The 25,035-nt window shown below is 46.9% G+C and overlaps 2 protein-coding genes across 2 annotated transcripts; both read left to right on the forward strand.

Moving 5' to 3' along the window:
* The first annotated feature begins 1,546 nt into the window (after positions 1 to 1,546).
* Positions 1,547 to 4,038, forward strand: LOC136719387 (zona pellucida sperm-binding protein 4-like). The gene is made up of 8 exons (XM_066697310.1): positions 1,547 to 1,709; positions 1,842 to 2,029; positions 2,125 to 2,170; positions 2,228 to 2,431; positions 2,523 to 2,712; positions 2,799 to 2,946; positions 3,023 to 3,101; positions 3,200 to 4,038. Exons 1-8 carry the CDS (start codon positions 1,547 to 1,549, stop codon positions 3,379 to 3,381), a joined length of 1,200 nt encoding a protein of 399 aa, XP_066553407.1. The 3' UTR covers positions 3,382 to 4,038.
* Positions 4,039 to 13,302: 9,264 nt separating this feature from the next.
* LOC136719388 (zona pellucida sperm-binding protein 4-like) lies at positions 13,303 to 15,794 on the forward strand. Its single transcript, XM_066697311.1, has 8 exons — positions 13,303 to 13,465; positions 13,598 to 13,785; positions 13,881 to 13,926; positions 13,984 to 14,187; positions 14,279 to 14,468; positions 14,555 to 14,702; positions 14,779 to 14,857; positions 14,956 to 15,794. The coding sequence occupies exons 1-8, from the start codon at positions 13,303 to 13,305 to the stop codon at positions 15,135 to 15,137; spliced, it is 1,200 nt and encodes a 399-aa protein (XP_066553408.1). The 3' UTR covers positions 15,138 to 15,794.
* Positions 15,795 to 25,035: the final 9,241 nt, after the last annotated feature.

The raw sequence follows: 25,035 nt of genomic DNA on the forward strand, positions 1-25,035 counted from the left end.
ATGAATCCATATATTTTGTTTGCTTTTATTCAAATAGCCAGTCCCGATTTGTACACATGATTAACACCATTTGTTGAATTACGAATTAATTCATGAGGAACATACTGCAGAAAAGAAGACCCTTAATAATCATGAATCATAATGAATTCATACCCTCTTACTCGCTCGCCAGGGGATTAAAAAAGAATTCCATATGAATAAGAGTCTTTACATCATGATGAATTCACATACTTGAATTACAAATGAGTTCACAAGAATTACATCATGCATTCATGTGTTTTCCCCGTGTTGTACTATCGGAATTCATGAGGAATTAATGCCCATTATTGTAAAGTGTTACCGTGTTTCCCCTTGCTTCGTTGTGCCATATGCTTTTATCTTGTATCAAATTAAAGACCAAGTTGTGACCTTTCGTATTTTAAGGCAAATCGGCTGACAGGCTAGAAACAAACACTCGGGCATACGCAAATCAGCCCTGTACACTAGGACACATGGCTGATTTCGCAAGCCTGTAGCCCATGCTATGAAGACTCTACATACGCGAGTAAGACATCGTTTGAAAGCTCCCGGTCTCTAGTTTCTCTAGTCTCTGGTATATTTTATAGTTTTGAAAAACGTACAATTTATTTCTCCGATCGCGGAAGATCTGAAAATAATGGGGCGGAGTGTAAAGGGTTGAGTTTCAAATCACCGGACGTCAATTAGTATGCATTTTTGATATGAAAAATAGAACCGTATGATAATTAGTATGCATTTTTGATATGACAAATAGAACCGGATGCTATAATTAGTATGCATTTTTGATATCAAAAATTCAATTTCTGATATCAAAAATACAGTTTATGAAATCCAAAATACAATTGGTGATATCAAAAATAGCAGATCATTCTTGATATCACCAATTGTATTTTTGATTTTAGAAATGATGGATTAAATGTCACAACTGCTTGCCATACATTTTCAGAGTGCACTCGGTGACGCTGGAAGTAATTGGTTCGTTGCAATCAGGGCATCAAATCGTGTTCTCGTCCCAAGTCACAAGGAGGACGTGATGAGGCACACTGTCCGTTTAAAGTTGAACTCGATGCTCAATTTCAATGTGCTTTTGCATTTCCGTTCTTTTCAAAATCCAGCATTCACTGTCTCTGAAGAAGACGTGTTACAATGTCATACAGCTATTCATCTTCACTGCTACTGTTGCGAGTGTCGCACACCGACCGTATGATGAGTCGGAACTCTCTCTAAAAAGCTGTGAAAGTCTTGGAGATGAGTGCTCAGTAGGTAGGGGAGCTGTGCGTTGAGAGCCGGGGCAGTGAAGTGAGCGCAGCGGGGCGCGGCGGGCTTGCCGACAGACAGTGCTGTGGCATCTGACAGTGATTGTGCGGCAGCAAAGCGAGAGCTCCACCAAAGAGCCCGACTGGCCCGCTGGGGTGGCTGAAATCCTCGTGCAGCCTGCTGCGCCAGGGCCAGCCCTGAGCCAATCAGGGCGCCGGATTATTTAAGGAGCGGAGCGCCGCTTCTCGGCACTTCGTTGCCGAGTTGCACAATGGAGAGGTGTGGGATGAGCGTGCGGGTCTGGAGTCTTGTCTGTCTGCTGATGGCGGCTGCGGTGGACGTGTCTATAGCCCAGGGTCAGAACTGCTCGGTTAGTGACAACGAGAAAATGGCGTGTGGCGCCCCTGCAATCAGTAGAGCCGACTGTGAAGCGAGTAACTGCTGCTTTGATCAGAGGGGAAGACAGCCCTGTTATTACAGCAATGAGGGTGAGTGGTATGGGCAAAATCTCGTACAAACGGCTCCTGAGCGCATTGCTTTGCTAATCTTCTCCCCTCTCCCTCCAGTGACTGTGCAATGCACCACGGATGGTCAGTTTGTGGTTGTAGTACCCAGGAATGTGACCAGGCCTCCGCTGAGCCTTGACACCGTCAGCCTGCTGGGGGGTCAGGGCGCCCCCTGCAGCCCTGTTGGCACCACTGCTGGCTTTGCCTTGTTCCAGTTCCCAGTCAGTGCCTGTGGCAGCACACTGAAGGTGAGGAAGCGGTTCCCAGCTTTGGCCTGAGCATTGCAGCGCCTTGTGCTGATTGTCTTGGCTGTATAACGTGAGGGTCTGCTTCCCTCTTCCAGAGTGAGGGTGGCGATGTGGTGTACGAGAACACGATGTCCTCTAAACGTGATGTGCAGGAGGGGCCTGATGGCTCCATCACCAGGGACAGCTACTATGAGTAAGTGGGGCTCCCCAGTGGCCGTCTCCATGTGCCAGTACCCGACTGGGTCCAATGGCTGCCTGCTTCTCCTTCCAGGCTGACCTTCCTGTGCAAGTATTCGGGCAGTGAGCTTGTTCCTGTGGAGGCTGTAGTGTACACTGCAGCCCCGCCTCCTCCTTCAGTCGTGGCCCCTGGACCTCTCAGTGTGGAGCTCAGGATTGCAACGGGTACTGTGATGAGCCCTTGTACATGGCCATGCTATGTACTGGTTTCCAATGCATGCTGGCTTCCTAAAGCTCTCCGTCGTTCCTCCTGTAGAAGCTGTGTATGACGCCTACTACGGTGATGGGGACTACCCCGTGACCAAGGTCCTGCGGGATCCTGTGTATGTTGAGGTTCGCATCCTGAATAGGACCGACCCCAACATTGTCCTGACTCTGGAAGACTGCTGGGCAACTTCCACCCCCAGCCCGCTCGGCCAGCCCCAGTGGAGCCTGCTGGTTGCTGGGTAACTGGAGCCCTGTATCTCTTGCCGGCCAGCTTGTGTTGGTGGTTTAGGCAGACCTCTTGACCCATGTGTGGTGCTCTTTCCAGGTGTCCGTACAGAGATGACCAGTACCAGACCACCTTGGTTCCTGTGGCTGGCTCTTCAGGGCTGCCATACCCAACGCACTACAAGCGCTTCATCGTGCAGATGTTCACTTTTGTGGATGCTGGCTCCCAGCTCCCTCTGAAGGCGAAGGTAAGGGTCTATTGGCCAAGGAACGCCACATTCCCCATGGCGGCATTGTATTGTACTGCATCTCGTGCTCCCCCAGGTGTTCATCCACTGTAGTGCAGCAGTGTGCCAACCCAGTGCTACTGACCGCTGTGTCACTCCGTGCAACCAGAGAATGAGTGAGTGGCTCGGTTCCAGTGTGAGCTGGACTGGCATCTTTCCCTAAGGCTCCCCCAGTGGAGGGGCTGCTTCTGTAATGCTGCTCTTGTCCCTTCAGGGAGAGCCGTTGCCCCGGTGCAGAGGGCCTCCAGGGAGATGGCCGTGGTGTCCAGTGGGGAAGTGATCCTGACTGCCTCTGAGCTCCCTGCTGTGGACAGGAGGGCTTCTCCCAGTGAAGGTGAGGAGGGGAGCTTTGACACTCTGCTGGCGCTCAGCCCTCTCATGTCTGCACCCTTGTGAGCTGCCTGTCCCTCTCCCGTCTCCACAGTGCCCCAGGCTTTCGGCTATGGTGTGCTGACCGTGGCTGCCTTCACGGTGCTTGTGCTCTGTGCTGTGGTGCTGGCGGCTGTGTGGAGAGCCAGGCCCCACATGCGGGCATCCCAACTGTAGCTGGAGCAGGTTTTTGAATAAAATGTGGACTGTGAAATGTCTGACTCGCTCCGTTTCTTCTTGCCTTGCAAAGATCCTTCAGCCGTGTGCTCCAGAGCCTGACTCCAGGCCCTCTGTTCAGTGGCTGCTCTTCCCTCTAGTAATGCACGCCAACCGGTGTGTAGTACTCGTGGCCCTACTGTGCCTTTTACAGGGGTGGCAACAAGTGGCCCCTCCTTGTGTCCGCTGCTCAGAATTCCCTTTCGTGTGTGAGGGGTTGCTGAGAGTATAGTCCTGAGGTGGATTAAACTTGGTCTTTTGCTTGATCTGTATTGATTGGCATGTTGCCCAGATCCAAAGAAGAAATCCCAATAAGCTTCCTGTATCCACACTGTAAAAAATCTCTGTAGTTTTGAAGGTTAATTAACTAACTGTAATAGTGAAGGTTGAAATATGTTTATTCTTTAATGACAAACTACCGTATAATCAGTGTTCACAACTGTAAAATAACATTTAACAGAATCTCCGTTAATTCTGACGGTTAAAATACAATGATAATGAATGTTGAAAACAGTGTCTTTTTTATTACTTGAATTTTAAACCACTGTAAACCATCGTGAAACTAGAATTTCACTCGGTTAGTGAAGGATAAAAGACTGTAAGTCTGGGGGGAGTCGAATAACCTAACCGCGGTGCAATTCAGATTGCTTTAAAACCCCTTACAATTCGACACTTGTTTCAATTTGGCACTGCGCTGTATTCTACTTTTCAAATGAGTCCGTGATCTACAATATGCGATGTGTTCTTTTTATACCTGCTGTATAATCCTGCACTTAAACTGCCTTGTATCTACAATACTTGAGACAGTGGTATCGGACGCTGATGTAACGGTCACATTATTTGTTCCAATTTGTTCTGCCCCGTAGGTGACTTGAACCCGTATTTGCTCTTCTACTGACTCCGTCTTTCTGAAGTTATTGAATAGTATTGCAGTTACTCCGGTTGGGTCTGAAGTGATCATATTTGAGCTTTTGTATAGCTTATAGGTTATACGTCTACATCGCCATGGATAACGCCTGCTAATACATAAATTCTTAAACTAATTTCATTTACTTTCATGACGAATATATTTATGAACCATTAAATATTGTAAATGTAGTCATGGTTGTGAAGGTGTAAACCGTAGGCTGAAGAGAAAGCCAGCAATGGGATGAACACACATGTTATATGTCCCGGAGAGAAGGTACAGAATTCTAGCAACTCGTAAAATGAAACACTGAAATGACGTAATGACACATTCTGACCAATCGTAATGAATATGAGGTCAAAACGCGTTGCATGCCCCCTTTCAATAATTGTGTACAGTTGCTGCCGCAATATTCAACGTGTCCGACTGATGAATTGACATGATTCGTGTGGAATCGTGAGATTATTCATCAATAAGGGACTAAACGGCAAAGAGCAATCAGCAACGCCTATATATTTTCTATTTCTTGAAATATTGTTTTGAGCAGATTGTAAAATGATGAATTGTATTGTACATTACAATGAATTGTATTGTAATGAAGTTGTATTTTCCACCAATCACGAGCTCTATGGATAATTCAATTAAAACCGCCATGAACGCTGTTGACAACCCATTTCCCAAGTTCAATCGAGCCAAATTCAAAGTAATTAAAGAATGTTAAGTTAGTGAAATAAAAAGGTGCAAACGAATGTTGAAGAAAACATATCAAATACAAAATGAAGTCAAGTGACTGTGTCACAGATACGGCAATCTGCAACCCGTGAATTACATCCCTGGCACAGTGTTGAGAAATCCTTGTGCACACTGTCATTGAATTGTAATAATGAGACTGCGTTTGTCTCGGATAATCCCAGTTCCCTAGTAAAGGCATGAAATGACATGCTTCGAGGTGTATTGCAAAATTCAATACAGCACCTGGTATTCTGTTGATAACTTGACTAATTGACATGATTCGCGTGGAATCGTGAGATTATTCATCAATAAGGGATTATTTAAAAAGACGACACGGCCACCTATCGCGGGGAGGAAAGCAGGTGGCAGGGTCCTAGTTCTACGAACTCACAGGCTACTATTATAATCATTAGCTGGAGTACTGGTAGTGGTACCAACAGCATTGAATTGAGTGTTGCTCATCTGCTCTCTGTAGCCTAAAAAATGAAGTCGGGACAGCACGAAACACGCTCACACAGCGGCAAAATCGGTTCCGTCGTCACTACTCGCTGCACCTGTGCAGGACGGGACGCACTGGGATCCGCGCTGGATCCGCGCCGCTGCTGTTGCAGCCCCACTTGTCGCCGAATTCCACGTGAAAATGTCGCGCTGTCTCCTCAGAGAGACACGCTGAGCGGGATCATCTCAGTGTATAAAAGGAGGCGGTGTGGGCTGGGTAAGCATCGCGAATCTGTGAGCTGTTCTTGTATTTTCGCCACAATGCTACGTACGAGGGCTTCTTGGTGTGGGCTGCTAGTGCTGTGTGTGTTCGCTGGGCTCTGCGACGCCGGCAGAGTTTCTAAGTGGGCGAGAGCCAAGCCTGCAGCCAGAGCCAAGCCTCCCGCCAGAGCCAAGGCCGTTGTGCGAGTGGATTCTTCTCTGTTCAAGCAGCAAGTCTCCCCCGTCGTGTGGGCACAGTGCGGGGACAGCGCGATCCAGGTGTCGGTGGAGAGAGACCTGTTCGGTACCGGCGAGCTGATCCAGGCTGCGGATATCCAGCTGGGAGGCTGTGCGCTCAGTGGGCAGAACGACACGGTCCTGGTCTTCCAGTCGGAGCTGCAGGGCTGTGGCAGCGCCCTGTCGGTAAGTAGGGGAGGGGGGAGAATACGGCTGTAGACTCGCACGGTGAATGGGTTAAACCATCCTGAGCTTAACCGTTGTGCCTTTCACTTGTAGATGACCGAAGACGAGCTGGTTTACAGCTTCTCCCTAAACTACCACCCGTCCCCGATTGCCAACACTGGCATCGTGAGAACCGACCCTGCTGTTGTCCACATCGAGTGTCACTACCTCCGGTGAGGACTCTGCTGCAGTACTGCTTCAGCCTAGCTGCTGTAGGATCGGTGTGTAATTGCTGTCTGCTCCATAGGCTCCACAATGTGAGCAGCGATGCCCTGCAGCCAACCTGGGTCCCATACACCTCCACCAAGTCTGCGGAGGATCTCCTGGACTTCTCCCTGCAGCTCATGACTGGTAGAGGCCAACCTAATGCAGCTCTAACCCTCCCGTGTACTGGAGTGCTGCTCTGCTCTGTAGAGGCCTCATGCTGCTCCCCGTCTCCGCAGATGACTGGAGCTCCCCTAGACCCTCCAACGTGTACTTCCTGGGGGACGTCCTGAACATCCAAGCCTCCGTCAACCAGGCCAGCCACGTGCCCCTGCGGCTGTTTGTGGACAGCTGTGTGGCCACCTTGACCTCTGACCCGACCTCTTCTCCCAGTTACACTTTCATTGGGAACTATGGGTGAGTGAGATCCCATAGCTAAGCATGGCCAGGGTGCTTGCAGGTGTTGGGTGTCGACTCCGAGCAGGGACTGATCATGGATTTCCTCCTGTCCCCAGTTGCCTGATTGATGCCAAGGTGACGGGCTCCAGTTCTCACTTCATGCCAAGACCTCAGGACGTCACTAAGCTGCAGATGGTGCTTGATGCCTTCAGGTTCCACAATGATGCCAACAGCTCTGTAAGTCTCCCAGCCACTCTGCCTCTGAGCTTTTGACTACTGCTTTTGCATCTTTGGCTTGGTTGGCCTCTGCTTTCTCAACTGTGTGGCTTCTTGGGCATTGAAGCAGCTCTCCCAGGGTGCACTAACTGTGCCAATGTCTGTTCTGCTCAGATCTACATGACCTGCCACCTGAAGGTGACTGCTGCTTCCCAGGCTGTGGACAACCTGGACAAGGCCTGCTACCCTGTGGGCAACAGGTAGAGGGGGAGGAGGGTGCTTGAGGCCCTTGGTGTCCTTCTCCGGGTCTCCGTCCTGATGGCTGTATCCCTATTGTAGCTGGAGCTCGGTGGATGGGAGCGATCAGGTCTGTAGCTGCTGTGACTCCAGCTGTAGCCCTGTCTCTAAATCCAGGTACTTTGGGAGGTACAGGAGGGACTTGGCTTTCAAGGAGGGTAAGGATCCTTTGCCTGGTTGTGCGTGTGGTACTGGGGTATAGTATGTGTGGCTGGATCCAAGCCTCTCCACCTTCCAGAATGGGAAGGTGATGCCACAGTGTTTGTGCGTGTGCTGGAGAAGCCGCAGGATGCCATCCCTCCAGTGGAGACGAATGCCCAGAGGTCTCCCCTGACTGCAGAGGACCGCAAAGAAGCAGGTACTGGGGCCTATTGAAATTGGAGCCAGAGGTTGCGGTCTCTTGCTGTAGTCTGGGTTTGACCTAAAGTGAGTGACCAGTGGGGTGGGCTTTCTTTGCAGGCATCTCTGCTGAGGTTGTGCTCCTGGCTGGTGTGGTGGCTGCTGTGGCTGTGGTGTGCATTGCTGTGCTGGGGACTGTGCTGTACAGGAGAGCAAGCTCACCCACAGCTTGACTGTTGTGTGAATGATCAATAAAGCTGAGAACAGACCATGCCCTGTGTCTTTCCTGTTTGCTCTCCAAGTTCAGCAAGATGGCAATCCATGGCCACTACAGCTGGTCTAAAACTGTCCTTTAGCTCGCAGTTGGCGTGTTGCTGCTTTCCAGGATCTCTGCAGCTTTTGTGCCTACAGCTAGTGATGCCGAAAATTAGGCCCTGGAGGGCTCGAAATCACGTGTTCAGAAAAAGATTCCCACTTTCAGAACATCGCACCACAGTGCCACGGGGCTGGCAGCCTACAGCTGATCGGAGGACACTGTATCGTAGAAACTGCAGGAGGAGAACGGGGTTACAAACGCTTACATCCGACACGAAGCTACCCGGTTAGATCAGATGTGTAGATCACGAATTATTGTTCGAAAAGCAGCTTTGCATGTTCATCTATTCAAAGCAAATGTGAATTAACCTATGAGGGATTAACTTCCTGTTCAACTAACGTCATTATCTCGAAGAGAAACCTGTGCATGCGTGCGCCATGCCCGTGGCCGTTTACATATTTTTCCATAGAAACGATCATCTGATGCCACTATGCAGTGTTGGGTCTGTTACATCGAATCTGAGGTTTGATTTGAGATGTATACATTCGTCACAGAGCGGGAATCCGAGCTAGGAGTGTGTACCTTTGCGTTTGCTGTATTTTGGGTCAACTGGAGGTGATCCCAGATCGGCTTGGGCTTTTTCTCCTATGCCGAAACGCCGCAAACCCTTTGAAACTAGTCGAAACAGAATGACGCAATGAAGATAAACTGACATTGTCATTTTGGTAGCGACTGCGGAGACGGTGGCGTATACAAAAATCGAATCCATGTATTTTGAACAAAAGCAGTGACTTTTTCGGGGTTCGGACCGCGTACGCCAGGCGCTCCTCTGAGCTGCAGGAGTTAACCGAGGAGCGTTAGGAGCACTGCGCGAAATAGCCGGATTTCTCGTGGACGAAAATGTAACTGTACAGACTTACGATGAGAGTGATTAGTTTGTAATGTGTTCCTATACCATACCGGTCACGACAGCAACAGGTGAGCGAGCATTCAGTGCGCTAAAACTACTCCAAACACATTTGTGCTCCGCTATGAAAGAAAAATGACTTTGATCTCAGGCACCTGCACATCAATAAGGATCTCAAACTCATTCATGGAGATGTTCATGAATTCGGCCGTCACAACAAGAGACTTGCATTCGCCTAGACACGCCTACATCAGCGGCGGAAACCGCTTTTTTCCAATGAAGGCGCACATTTCTAGCAGGTGCGCAGCATCTCGAGTCGGACAGCACTACCTAAAACTCATTCGCCACAGCCTCTCACACACTTGTGATTTGGAAATTATTTCAAAAGTTGAATATTGCGATTAGATCGCTGGAACTGATGGAGATTTGGTTGGTTTACAGTCTTAGTGGCAGAGGCTTGATTCTTAATGGGATTTTATACGTTGCAGCCCCCGTACATTTAAAAGTACACTTTGCAAAGCAAGTGAATGCGTTTTTTGTTGTTTTATGTGTGTGACAATTTCTTCATGGGTTGTCTGTAATTGTATGAACATTAAAAAGCCGTAGAGGGTTGTTGATTTGTATTGCTATAATCTCCATTTTCAGATGACCAGTCCTGCATTATTATTATTAGTAGTAGTAGTATATAATTATTATTATTTATTGATTGGCAGACGCCCTTAGCCAAGGCGACTTACAAAACATAAGCGCAATACAACGTGCAAACATACAGTTCAGTACGAGGCATCAAACAATACAAATTCAGATTTACATAATACAAAGCAATTCAAAGCATAGTACATTTTATAAATTCCTATTTTAATCAGTTCACTTTGTGACCTGTCTCTGCTTATTCTAAATGATTACATGACTTACAACATATAGCATTGTTTTAACAGATCTTGACCCCTTTGTACAGTTGTGTTTCTATTGGAGCAATCTGTACTGTACCTTGCGCAAATGTACAGCAACTGTATCTCCTGCCTGGGATTAAAGCCACAAATCTCTGCTCCAGAGCTCTAATCCCAGCGAAGTGGCACAAAGGTTAGAGAGCCCGCTGTTTTAATGCGCTACCGGGACCTCCAAAAGAGCAGCAGTTACCTGCCGTTTGTTTCAATTGGGGACATTTTTATGGCAAGCCGTTGTGACATTTAACCCATAATTGCTGATATCTAGAATACAATTGTTGATATCAAGAATTAACCTGCTAACTGTTGATATCAACACATGTATTTTTGATATCAAAAATGCATACTAATTAACATTCGGTTTCGTCTGCTTTCCGTGTTATAGTTAATCCCCTTCTTCGGAAAAGTCCCCAAGTAGATGTTCATAATTCAGAGCACTCAGAATGGCCATTCGTCTCGTTGTTAAAGCCTGACATTGCCCTGTTCACTGTTGAATAAACAATCTCAGCGGTAGCCATTCTCTACTGGCATTTTTCCTGTTTGTGTTTCTGGTAACACTTTACAATAATGGGCATTCATTCTTCATGAATTCCGATACTACAACACAGAAAAAACACATGAATGCATGATGTTATTCTTGTGAACTCAGATGTATGTATATGTCTCATTACAAATACAAATTCAATACAAATCGAGACTGGCTATTTGAATAAAAGCAAACAAAATGTATGGATTCATCACAATTTTGAGGTTTAAAATGTATTATTGCTTGTAATAATCGGGGTTCTGTCACGTTACGTTTTCTTGTAAAGAATCATGCTTATTTACAAGCTAATGCACTTCATGTTTACAGCCAATTATTTGAAAGTCATGACTGATTCATGTTATCTCGTAATGAACACTGCATGAGCAGAGCATTATAGTAAAGTCCTTAGTCTAGGGGCAAGAATGTATACTAAAATATGTAGGTATAGGGGTTTCATGCTGTTTGGGATGTACTACTACAAACGGTGCCACGATGTGCCTGTGAATCGAGTCACACACGGGTCCGCTGGGTCATCAACGCGTCCCACGGCATTCAGTGATCATAATAATAACAATAATAATAATACCTTTATTTATTCAGCGCTTTTTTGATGGTGCTCAAAGCGCTTTACAGACTTTAAAAACAGAGTAAAACAAGAAAACAATGAACAATGTAATTATTACTGTTAGACAGAGGGAAATACTGAATTCCGCGTTCATGGGTCAGCGCAGCGCGGGAACTTAGGCGCCGTGATTGGGGGAGACGTCACGGGCCGAGGGCATATATAGGGGCGCCCGGTCCGCCGCAGAAGTAGGACAGGACAGAAGTGATAGAGACGGGTGTAGCTGCATTACAATGTTTTGAAAAATAAAGCCTGTTGCAGGAAACACGGCTCGGTCCGATTATTTGTTGTTTTGGTGGCGAACACACGCAGCAGATATCGCTACAATATTTACACGTATATACATGCGCTAACATTTAAAAACAATAATTGTATGCCCTTACAGCAAAGCATGAAGCGGCTATACCCACATATTTCAGTTGACTATAGTTGTTCGATCATGCAGTGTTCATTAGGAGAAAAACATGAATAAGTCATGACTTCAAAATAATTGTCTTTAAACATGAAGTGCATGTGATTAGCTTGTAAATAAGCTCGATTCCTTACGAGAAAACGTAACTTGGCATAACGCCGATTATTGCAAGAAAAATATATTTTAAAATTCAAAATTGAGATGAATCCATATATTTTGTTTGCTTTTATTCAAATAGCCAGTCCCGATTTGTACACATGATTAACACCATTTGTTGAATTACGAATTAATTCATGAGGAACATACTGCAGAAAAGAAGACCCTTAATAATCATGAATCATAATGAATTCATACCCTCTTACTCGCTCGCCAGGGGATTAAAAAAGAATTCCATATGAATAAGAGTCTTTACATCATGATGAATTCACATACTTGAATTACAAATGAGTTCACAAGAATTACATCATGCATTCATGTGTTTTCCCCGTGTTGTACTATCGGAATTCATGAGGAATTAATGCCCATTATTGTAAAGTGTTACCGTGTTTCCCCTTGCTTCGTTGTGCCATATGCTTTTATCTTGTATCAAATTAAAGACCAAGTTGTGACCTTTCGTATTTTAAGGCAAATCGGCTGACAGGCTAGAAACAAACACTCGGGCATACGCAAATCAGCCCTGTACACTAGGACACATGGCTGATTTCGCAAGCCTGTAGCCCATGCTATGAAGACTCTACATACGCGAGTAAGACATCGTTTGAAAGCTCCCGGTCTCTAGTTTCTCTAGTCTCTGGTATATTTTATAGTTTTGAAAAACGTACAATTTATTTCTCCGATCGCGGAAGATCTGAAAATAATGGGGCGGAGTGTAAAGGGTTGAGTTTCAAATCACCGGACGTCAATTAGTATGCATTTTTGATATGAAAAATAGAACCGTATGATAATTAGTATGCATTTTTGATATGACAAATAGAACCGGATGCTATAATTAGTATGCATTTTTGATATCAAAAATTCAATTTCTGATATCAAAAATACAGTTTATGAAATCCAAAATACAATTGGTGATATCAAAAATAGCAGATCATTCTTGATATCACCAATTGTATTTTTGATTTTAGAAATGATGGATTAAATGTCACAACTGCTTGCCATACATTTTCAGAGTGCACTCGGTGACGCTGGAAGTAATTGGTTCGTTGCAATCAGGGCATCAAATCGTGTTCTCGTCCCAAGTCACAAGGAGGACGTGATGAGGCACACTGTCCGTTTAAAGTTGAACTCGATGCTCAATTTCAATGTGCTTTTGCATTTCCGTTCTTTTCAAAATCCAGCATTCACTGTCTCTGAAGAAGACGTGTTACAATGTCATACAGCTATTCATCTTCACTGCTACTGTTGCGAGTGTCGCACACCGACCGTATGATGAGTCGGAACTCTCTCTAAAAAGCTGTGGAAGTCTTGGAGATGAGTGCTCAGTAGGTAGGGGAGCTGTGCGTTGAGAGCCGGGGCAGTGAAGTGAGCGCAGCGGGGCGCGGCGGGCTTGCCGACAGACAGTGATGTGGCATCTGACAGTGATTGTGCGGCAGCAAAGCGAGAGCTCCACCAAAGAGCCCGACTGGCCCGCTGGGGTGGCTGAAATCCTCGTGCAGCCTGCTGCGCCAGGGCCAGCCCTGAGCCAATCAGGGCGCCGGATTATTTAAGGAGCGGAGCGCCGCTTCTCGGCACTTCGTTGCCGAGTTGCACAATGGAGAGGTGTGGGATGAGCGTGCGGGTCTGGAGTCTTGTCTGTCTGCTGATGGCGGCTGCGGTGGACGTGTCTATAGCCCAGGGTCAGAACTGCTCGGTTAGTGACAACGAGAAAATGGCGTGTGGCGCCCCTGCAATCAGTAGAGCCGACTGTGAAGCGAGTAACTGCTGCTTTGATCAGAGGGGAAGACAGCCCTGTTATTACAGCAATGAGGGTGAGTGGTATGGGCAAAATCTCGTACAAACGGCTCCTGAGCGCATTGCTTTGCTAATCTTCTCCCCTCTCCCTCCAGTGACTGTGCAATGCACCACGGATGGTCAGTTTGTGGTTGTAGTACCCAGGAATGTGACCAGGCCTCCGCTGAGCCTTGACACCGTCAGCCTGCTGGGGGGTCAGGGCGCCCCCTGCAGCCCTGTTGGCACCACTGCTGGCTTTGCCTTGTTCCAGTTCCCAGTCAGTGCCTGTGGCAGCACACTGAAGGTGAGGAAGCGGTTCCCAGCTTTGGCCTGAGCATTGCAGCGCCTTGTGCTGATTGTCTTGGCTGTATAACGTGAGGGTCTGCTTCCCTCTTCCAGAGTGAGGGTGGCGATGTGGTGTACGAGAACACGATGTCCTCTAAACGTGATGTGCAGGAGGGGCCTGATGGCTCCATCACCAGGGACAGCTACTATGAGTAAGTGGGGCTCCCCAGTGGCCGTCTCCATGTGCCAGTACCCGACTGGGTCCAATGGCTGCCTGCTTCTCCTTCCAGGCTGACCTTCCTGTGCAAGTATTCGGGCAGTGAGCTTGTTCCTGTGGAGGCTGTAGTGTACACTGCAGCCCCGCCTCCTCCTTCAGTCGTGGCCCCTGGACCTCTCAGTGTGGAGCTCAGGATTGCAACGGGTACTGTGATGAGCCCTTGTACATGGCCATGCTATGTACTGGTTTCCAATGCATGCTGGCTTCCTAAAGCTCTCCGTCGTTCCTCCTGTAGAAGCTGTGTATGACACCTACTACGGTGATGGGGACTACCCCGTGACCAAGGTCCTGCGGGATCCTGTGTATGTTGAGGTTCGCATCCTGAATAGGACCGACCCCAACATTGTCCTGACTCTGGAAGACTGCTGGGCAACTTCCACCCCCAGCCCGCTCGGCCAGCCCCAGTGGAGCCTGCTGGTTGCTGGGTAACTGGAGCCCTGTATCTCTTGCCGGCCAGCTTGTGTTGGTGGTTTAGGCAGACCTCTTGACCCATGTGTGGTGCTCTTTCCAGGTGTCCGTACAGAGATGACCAGTACCAGACCACCTTGGTTCCTGTGGCTGGCTCTTCAGGGCTGCCATACCCAACGCACTACAAGCGCTTCATCGTGCAGATGTTCACTTTTGTGGATGCTGGCTCCCAGCTCCCTCTGAAGGCGAAGGTAAGGGTCTATTGGCCAAGGAACGCCACATTCCCCATGGCGGCATTGTATTGTACTGCATCTCGTGCTCCCCCAGGTGTTCATCCACTGTAGTGCAGCAGTGTGCCAACCCAGTGCTACTGACCGCTGTGTCACTCCGTGCAACCAGAGAATGAGTGAGTGGCTCGGTTCCAGTGTGAGCTGGACTGGCATCTTTCCCTAAGGCTCCCCCAGTGGAGGGGCTGCTTCTGTAATGCTGCTCTTGTCCCTTCAGGGAGAGCCGTTGCCCCGGTGCAGAGGGCCTCCAGGGAGATGGCCGTGGTGTCCAGTGGGGAAGTGATCCTGACTGCCTCTGAGCTCCCTGCTGTGGACAGGAGGGCTTCTCCCAGTGAAGGTGAGGAGGGGAGCTTTGACACTCTGCTGGCGCTCAGCCCTCTCATGTCTGCACCCTTGTGAGCTGCCTGTCCCTCTCCCGTCTCCACAGTGCCCCAGGCTTTCGGCTATGGTGTGCTGACCGTGGCTGCCTTCACGGTGCTTGTGCTCTGTGCTGTGGTGCTGGCGGCTGTGTGGAGAGCCAGGCCCCACATGCGGGCATCCCAACTGTAGCTGGAGCAGGTTTTTGAATAAAATGTGGACTGTGAAATGTCTGACTCGCTCCGTTTCTTCTTGCCTTGCAAAGATCCTTCAGCCGTGTGCTCCAGAGCCTGACTCCAGGCCCTCTGTTCAGTGGCTGCTCTTCCCTCTAGTAATGCACGCCAACCGGTGTGTAGTACTCGTGGCCCTACTGTGCCTTTTACAGGGGTGGCAACAAGTGGCCCCTCCTTGTGTCCGCTGCTCAGAATTCCCTTTCGTGTGTGCGGGGTTGCTGAGAGTATAGTCCTGAGGTGGATTAAACTTGGTCTTTTGCTTGATCTGTATTGATTGGCATGTTGCCCAGATCCAAAGAAGAAATCCCAATAAGCTTCCTGTATCCACACTGTAAAAAATCTCTGTAGTTTTGAAGGTTAATTAACTAACTGTAATAGTGAAGGTTGAAATATGTTTATTCTTTAATGACAAACTACCGTATAATCAGTGTTCACAACTGTAAAATAACATTTAACAGAATCTCCGTTAATTCTGACGGTTAAAATACAATGATAATGAATGTTGAAAACAGTGTCTTTTTTATTACTAGAATTTTAAACCACTGTAAACCATCGTGAAACTAGAATTTCACTCGGTTAGTGAAGGATAAAAGACTGTAAGTCTGGGGGGAGTCGAATAACCTAACCGCGGTGCAATTCAGATTGCTTTAAAACCCCTTACAATTCGACATTTGTTTCAATTTGGCACTGCGCTGTATTCTACTTTTCAAATGAGTCCGTGATCTACAATATGCGATGTGTTCTTTTTATACCTGCTGTATAATCCTGCACTTAAACTGCCTTGTATCTACAATACTTGAGACAGTGGTATCGGACGCTGATGTAACGGTCACATTATTTGTTCCAATTTGTTCTGCCCCGTAGGTGACTTGAACCCGTATTTGCTCTTCTACTGACTCCGTCTTTCTGAAGTTATTGAATAGTATTGCAGTTACTCCGGTTGGGTCTGAAGTGATCATATTTGAGCTTTTGTATAGCTTATAGGTTATACGTCTACATCGCCATGGATAACGCCTGCTAATACATGAATTCTTAAACTAATTTCATTTACTTTCATGACGAATATATTTATGAACCATTAAATATTGTAAATGTAGTCACGGTTGTGAAGGTGTAAACCGTAGGCTGAAGAGAAAGCCAGCAATGGGATGAACACACATGTTATATGTCCCGGAGAGAAGGTACAGAATTCTAGCAACTCGTAAAATGAAACACTGAAATGACGTAATGACACATTCTGACCAATCGTAATGAATATGAGGTCAAAACGCGTTGCATGCCCCCTTTCAATAATTGTGTACAGTTGCTGCCGCAATATTCAACGTGTCCGACTGATGAATTGACATGATTCGTGTGGAATCGTGAGATTATTCATCAATAAGGGACTAAACGGCAAAGAGCAATCAGCAACGCCTATATATTTTCTATTTCTTGAAATATTGTTTTGAGCAGATTGTAAAATGATGAATTGTATTGTACATTACAATGAATTGTATTGTAATGAAGTTGTATTTTCCACCAATCACGAGCTCTATGGATAATTCAATTAAAACCGCCATGAACGCTGTTGACAACCCATTTCCCAAGTTCAATCGAGCCAAATTCAAAGTAATTAAAGAATGTTAAGTTAGTGAAATAAAAAGGTGCAAACGAATGTTGAAGAAAACATATCAAATACAAAATGAAGTCAAGTGACTGTGTCACAGATACGGCAATCTGCAACCCGTGAATTACATCCCTGGCACAGTGTTGAGAAATCCTTGTGCACACTGTCATTGAATTGTAATAATGTTCCAGTTCCCTAGTAAAGGCATGAAATGACATGCTTCGAGGTGTATTGCAAAATTCAATACAGCACCTGGTATTCTGTTGATAACTTGACTAATTGACATGATTCGCGTGGAATCGTGAGATTATTCATCAATAAGGGATTATTTAAAAAGACGACACGGCCACCTATCGCGGGGAGGAAAGCAGGTGGCAGGGTCCTAGTTCTACGAACTCACAGGCTACTATTATAATCATTAGCTGGAGTACTGGTAGTGGTACCAACAGCATTGAATTGAGTGTTGCTCATCTGCTCTCTGTAGCCTAAAAAATGAAGTCGGGACAGCACGAAACACGCTCACACAGCGGCAAAATCGGTTCCGTCGTCACTACTCGCTGCACCTGTGCAGGACGGGACGCACTGGGATCCGCGCTGGATCCGCGCCGCTGCTGTTGCAGCCCCACTTGTCGCCGAATTCCACGTGAAAATGTCGCGCTGTCTCCTCAGAGAGACACGCTGAGCGGGATCATCTCAGTGTATAAAAGGAGGCGGTGTGGGCTGGGTAAGCATCGCGAATCTGTGAGCTGTTCTTGTATTTTCGCCACAATGCTACGTACGAGGGCTTCTTGGTGTGGGCTGCTAGTGCTGTGTGTGTTCGCTGGGCTCTGCGACGCCGGCAGAGTTTCTAAGTGGGCGAGAGCCAAGCCTGCAGCCAGAGCCAAGCCTCCCGCCAGAGCCAAGGCCGTTGTGCGAGTGGATTCTTCTCTGTTCAAGCAGCAAGTCTCCCCCGTCGTGTGGGCACAGTGCGGGGACAGCGCGATCCAGGTGTCGGTGGAGAGAGACCTGTTCGGTACCGGCGAGCTGATCCAGGCTGCGGATATCCAGCTGGGAGGCTGTGCGCTCAGTGGGCAGAACGACACGGTCCTGGTCTTCCAGTCGGAGCTGCAGGGCTGTGGCAGCGCCCTGTCGGTAAGTAGGGGAGGGGGGAGAATACGGCTGTAGACTCGCACGGTGAATGGGTTAAACCATCCTGAGCTTAACCGTTGTGCCTTTCACTTGTAGATGACCGAAGACGAGCTGGTTTACAGCTTCTCCCTAAACTACCACCCGTCCCCGATTGCCAACACTGGCATCGTGAGAACCGACCCTGCTGTTGTCCACATCGAGTGTCACTACCTCCGGTGAGGACTCTGCTGCAGTACTGCTTCAGCCTAGCTGCTGTAGGATCGGTGTGTAATTGCTGTCTGCTCCATAGGCTCCACAATGTGAGCAGCGATGCCCTGCAGCCAACCTGGGTCCCATACACCTCCACCAAGTCTGCGGAGGATCTCCTGGACTTCTCCCTGCAGCTCATGACTGGTAGAGGCCAACCTAATGCAGCTCTAACCCTCCCGTGTACTGGAGTGCTGCTCTGCTCTGTAGAGGCCTCATGCTGCTCCCCGTCTCCGCAGATGACTGGAGCTCCCCTAGACCCTCCAACGTGTACTTCCTGGGGGACGTCCTGAACATCCAAGCCTCCGTCAACCAGGCCAGCCACGTGCCCCTGCGGCTGTTTGTGGACAGCTGTGTGGCCACCTTGACCTCTGACCCGACCTCTTCTCCCAGTTACACTTTCATTGGGAACTATGGGTGAGTGAGATCCCATAGCTAAGCATGGCCAGGGTGCTTGCAGGTGTTGGGTGTCGACTCCGAGCAGGGACTGATCATGGATTTCCTCCTGTCCCCAGTTGCCTGATTGATGCCAAGGTGACGGGCTCCAGTTCTCACTTCATGCCAAGACCTCAGGACGTCACTAAGCTGCAGATGGTGCTTGATGCCTTCAGGTTCCACAATGATGCCAACAGCTCTGTAAGTCTCCCAGCCACTCTGCCTCTGAGCTTTTGACTACTGCTTTTGCATCTTTGGCTTGGTTGGCCTCTGCTTTCTCAACTGTGTGGCTTCTTGGGCATTGAAGCAGCTCTCCCAGGGTGCACTAACTGTGCCAATGTCTGTTCTGCTCAGATCTACATGACCTGCCACCTGAAGGTGACTGCTGCTTCCCAGGCTGTGGACAACCTGGACAAGGCCTGCTACCCTGTGGGCAACAGGTAGAGGGGGAGGAGGGTGCTTGAGGCCCTTGGTGTCCTTCTCCGGGTCTCCGTCCTGATGGCTGTATCCCTATTGTAGCTGGAGCTCGGTGGATGGGAGCGATCAGGTCTGTAGCTGCTGTGACTCCAGCTGTAGCCCTGTCTCTAAATCCAGGTACTTTGGGAGGTACAGGAGGGACTTGGCTTTCAAGGAGGGTAAGGATCCTTTGCCTGGTTGTGCGTGTGGTACTGGGGTATAGTATGTGTGGCTGGATCCAAGCCTCTCCACCTTCCAGAATGGGAAGGTGATGCCACAGTGTTTGTGCGTGTGCTGGAGAAGCCGCAGGATGCCATCCCTCCAGTGGAGACGAATGCCCAGAGGTCTCCCCTGACTGCAGAGGACCGCAAAGAAGCAGGTACTGGGGCCTATTGAAATTGGAGCCAGAGGTTGCGGTCTCTTGCTGTAGTCTGGGTTTGACCTAAAGTGAGTGACCAGTGGGGTGGGCTTTCTTTGCAGGCATCTCTGCTGAGGTTGTGCTCCTGGCTGGTGTGGTGGCTGCTGTGGCTGTGGTGTGCATTGCTGTGCTGGGGACTGTGCTGTACAGGAGAGCAAGCTCACCCACAGCTTGACTGTTGTGTGAATGATCAATAAAGCTGAGAACAGACCATGCCCTGTGTCTTTCCTGTTTGCTCTCCAAGTTCAGCAGGATGGCAATCCATGGCCACTACAGCTGGTCTAAAACTGTCCTTTAGCTCGCAGTTGGCGTGTTGCTGCTTTCCAGGATCTCTGCAGCTTTTGTGCCTACAGCTAGTGATGCCGAAAATTAGGCCCTGGAGGGCTCGAAATCACGTGTTCAGAAAAAGATTCCCACTTTCAGAACATCGCACCACAGTGCCACGGGGCTGGCAGCCTACAGCTGATCGGAGGACACTGTATCGTAGAAACTGCAGGAGGAGAACGGGGTTACAAACGCTTACATCCGACACGAAGCTACCCGGTTAGATCAGATGTGTAGATCACGAATTATTGTTCGAAAAGCAGCTTTGCATGTTCATCTATTCAAAGCAAATGTGAATTAACCTATGAGGGATTAACTTCCTGTTCAACTAACGTCATTATCTCGAAGAGAAACCTGTGCATGCGTGCGCCATGCCCGTGGCCGTTTACATATTTTTCCATAGAAACGATCATCTGATGCCACTATGCAGTGTTGGGTCTGTTACATCGAATCTGAGGTTTGATTTGAGATGTATACATTCGTCACAGAGCGGGAATCCGAGCTAGGAGTGTGTACCTTTGCGTTTGCTGTATTTTGGGTCAACTGGAGGTGATCCCAGATCGGCTTGGGCTTTTTCTCCTATGCCGAAACGCCGCAAACCCTTTGAAACTAGTCGAAACAGAATGACGCAATGAAGATAAACTGACATTGTCATTTTGGTAGCGACTGCGGAGACGGTGGCGTATACAAAAATCGAATCCATGTATTTTGAACAAAAGCAGTGACTTTTTCGGGGTTCGGACCGCGTACGCCAGGCGCTCCTCTGAGCTGCAGGAGTTAACCGAGGAGCGTTAGGAGCACTGCGCGAAATAGCCGGATTTCTCGTGGACGAAAATGTAACTGTACAGACTTACGATGAGAGTGATTAGTTTGTAATGTGTTCCTATACCATACCGGTCACGACAGCAACAGGTGAGCGAGCATTCAGTGCGCTAAAACTACTCCAAACACATTTGTGCTCCGCTATGAAAGAAAAATGACTTTGATCTCAGGCACCTGCACATCAATAAGGATCTCAAACTCATTCATGGAGATGTTCATGAATTCGGCCGTCACAACAAGAGACTTGCATTCGCCTAGAAACGCCTACATCAGCGGCGGAAACCGCTTATTTCCAATGAAGGCGCACATTTCTAGCAGGTGCGCAGCATCTCGAGTCGGACAGCACTACCTAAAACTCATTCGCCACAGCCTCTCACACACTTGTGATTTGGAAATTATTTCAAAAGTTGAATATTGCGATTAGATCGCTGGAACTGATGGAGATTTGGTTGGTTTACAGTCTTAGTGGCAGAGGCTTGATTCTTAATGGGATTTTATACGTTGCAGCCCCCGTACATTTAAAGGTACACCTTGCAAAGCAAGTGAATGCGTTTTTTGTTGTTTTATGTGTGTGACAATTTCTTCATGGGTTGTCTGTAATTGTATGAACATTAAATAGCCGTAGAGGGTTGTTGATTTGTATTGCTATAATCTCCATTTTCAGATGACCAGTCCTGCATTATTATTAGTAGTAGTAGTAGTATATAATTATTATTATTATTGATTGGCAGACGCCCTTAGCCAAGGCGACTTACAAAACATAAGCGCAATACAACGTGCAAACATAGAGTTCAGTACGAGGCATCAAACAATACAAATTCAGATTTACATAATACAAAGCAATTCAAAGCATAGTACATTTTATAAATTCCTATTTTAATCAGTTCACTTTGTGACCTGTCTCTGCTTATTCTAAATGATTACATGACTTACAACATATAGCATTGTTTTAACAGATCTTGACCCCTTTGTACAGTTGTGTTTCTATTGGAGCAATCTGTACTGTACCTTGCGCAAATGTACAGCAACTGTATCTCCTGCCTGGGATTAAAGCCACAAATCTCTGCTCCAGAGCTCTAATCCCAGCGAAGTGGCACAAAGGTTAGAGAGCCCGCTGTTTTAATGCGCTACCGGGACCTCCAAAAGAGCAGCAGTTACCTGCCGTTTGTTTCAATTGGGGACATTTTTATGGCAAGCCGTTGTGACATTTAACCCATAATTGCTGATATCTAGAATACAATTGTTGATATCAAGAATTAACCTGCTAACTGTTGATATCAACACATGTATTTTTGATATCAAAAATGCATACTAATTAACATTCGGTTTCGTCTGCTTTCCGTGTTATAGTTAATCCCCTTCTTCGGAAAAGTCCCCAAGTAGATGTTCATAATTCAGAGCACTCAGAATGGCCATTCGTCTCGTTGTTAAAGCCTGACATTGCCCTGTTCACTGTTGAATAAACAATCTCAGCGGTAGCCATTCTCTACTGGCATTTTTCCTGTTTGTGTTTCTGGTAACACTTTACAATAATGGGCATTCATTCTTCATGAATTCCGATACTACAACACAGAAAAAACACATGAATGCATGATGTTATTCTTGTGAACTCAGATGTATGTATATGTCTCATTACAAATACAAATTCAATACAAATCGAGACTGGCTATTTGAATAAAAGCAAACAAAATGTATGGATTCATCACAATTTTGAGGTTTAAAATGTATTATTGCTTGTAATAATCGGGGTTTTGCCACGTTACGTTTTCTTGTAAAGAATCATGCTTATTTACAAGCTAATGCACTTCATGTTTACAGCCAATTATTTGAAAGTCATGACTGATTCATGTTATCTCGTAATGAACACTGCATGAGCAGAGCATTATAGTAAAGTCCTTAGTCTAGGGGCAAGAATGTATAGTAAAATATGTAGGTATAGGGGTTTCATGCTGTTTGGGATGTACTACTACAAACGGTGCCCCGATGTGCCTGTGAATCGAGTCACACACGGGTCCGCTGGGTCATCAACGCGTCCCACGGCATTCAGTGATCATAATAATAACAATAATAATAATACCTTTATTTATTCAGCGCTTTTTTGATGGTGCTCAAAGCGCTTTACAGACTTTAAAAACAGAGTAAAACAAGAAAACAATGAACAATGTAATTATTACTGTTAGACAGAGGGAATTACTGAATTCCGCGTTCATGGGTCAGCGCAGCGCGGGAACTTAGGCGCCGTGATTGGGGGAGACGTCACGGGCCGAGGGCATATATAGGGGCGCCCGGTCCGCCGCAGAAGTAGGACAGGACAGAAGTGATAGAGACGGGTGTAGCTGCATTACAATGTTTTGAAAAATAAAGCCTGTTGCAGGAAACACGGCTCGGTCCGATTATTTGTTGTTTTGGTGGCGAACACACGCAGCAGATATCGCTACAATATTTACACGTATATGCATGCGCTAACATTTAAAAACAATAATTGTATGCCCTTATAGCAAAGCATGAAGCGGCTATACCCACATATTTCAGTTTACTATAGTTGTTCGATCATGCAGTGTTCATTAGGAGAAAAACATGAATAAGTCATGACTTCAAAATAATTGTCTGTAAACATGAAGTGCATGTGATTAGCTTGTAAATAAGCTCGATTCCTTACGAGAAAACGTAACTTGGCATAACGCCGATTATTGCAAGAAAAATATATTTTAAAATTCAAAATTGAGATGAATCCATATATTTTGTTTGCTTTTATTCAAATAGCCAGTCCCGATTTGTACACATGATTAACACCATTTGTTGAATTACGAATTAATTCATGAGGAACATACTGCAGAAAAGAAGACCCTTAATAATCATGAATCATAATGAATTCATACCCTCTTACTCGCTCGCCTGGGGATTAAAAAAGAATTCCATATGAATAAGAGTCTTTACATCATGATGAATTCACATACTTGAATTACAAATGAGTTCACAAGAATTACATCATGCATTCATGTGTTTTCCCCGTGTTGTACTATCGGAATTCATGAGGAATTAATGCCCATTATTGTAAAGTGTTACCGTGTTTCCCCTTGCTTCGTTGTGCCATATGCTTTTATCTTGTATCAAATTAAAGACCAAGTTGTGACCTTTCGTATTTTAAGGCAAATCGGCTGACAGGCTAGAAACAAACACTCGGGCATACGCAAATCAGCCCTGTACACTAGGACACATGGCTGATTTCGCAAGCCTGTAGCCCATGCTATGAAGACTCTACATACGCGAGTAAGACATCGTTTGAAAGCTCCCGGTCTCTAGTTTCTCTAGTCTCTGGTATATTTTATAGTTTTGAAAAACGTACAATTTATTTCTCCGATCGCGGAAGATCTGAAAATAATGGGGCGGAGTGTAAAGGGTTGAGTTTCAAATCACCGGACGTCAATTAGTATGCATTTTTGATATGAAAAATAGAACCGTATGATAATTAGTATGCATTTTTGATATGACAAATAGAACCGGATGCTATAATTAGTATGCATTTTTGATATCAAAAATTCAATTTCTGATATCAAAAATACAGTTTATGAAATCCAAAATACAATTGGTGATATCAAAAATAGCAGATCATTCTTGATATCACCAATTGTATTTTTGATTTTAGAAATGATGGATTAAATGTCACAACTGCTTGCCATACATTTTCAGAGTGCACTCGGTGACGCTGGAAGTAATTGGTTCGTTGCAATCAGGGCATCAAATCGTGTTCTCGTCCCAAGTCACAAGGAGGACGTGATGAGGCACACTGTCCGTTTAAAGTTGAACTCGATGCTCAATTTCAATGTGCTTTTGCATTTCCGTTCTTTTCAAAATCCAGCATTCACTGTCTCTGAAGAAGACGTGTTACAATGTCATACAGCTATTCATCTTCACTGCTACTGTTGCGAGTGTCGCACACCGACCGTATGATGAGTCGGAACTCTCTCTAAAAAGCTGTGAAAGTCTTGGAGATGAGTGCTCAGTAGGTAGGGGAGCTGTGCGTTGAGAGCCGGGGCAGTGAAGTGAGCGCAGCGGGGCGCGGCGGGCTTGCCGACAGACAGTGCTGTGGCATCTGACAGTGATTGTGCGGCAGCAAAGCGAGAGCTCCACCAAAGAGCCCGACTGGCCCGCTGGGGTGGCTGAAATCCTCGTGCAGCCTGCTGCGCCAGGGCCAGCCCTGAGCCAATCAGGGCGCCGGATTATTTAAGGAGCGGAGCGCCGCTTCTCGGCACTTCGTTGCCGAGTTGCACA

Source organism: Amia ocellicauda, chromosome 23 (assembly GCF_036373705.1).
Source record: "Amia ocellicauda isolate fAmiCal2 chromosome 23, fAmiCal2.hap1, whole genome shotgun sequence".
Taxonomy (NCBI): Eukaryota; Metazoa; Chordata; class Actinopteri; order Amiiformes; family Amiidae; genus Amia; species Amia ocellicauda.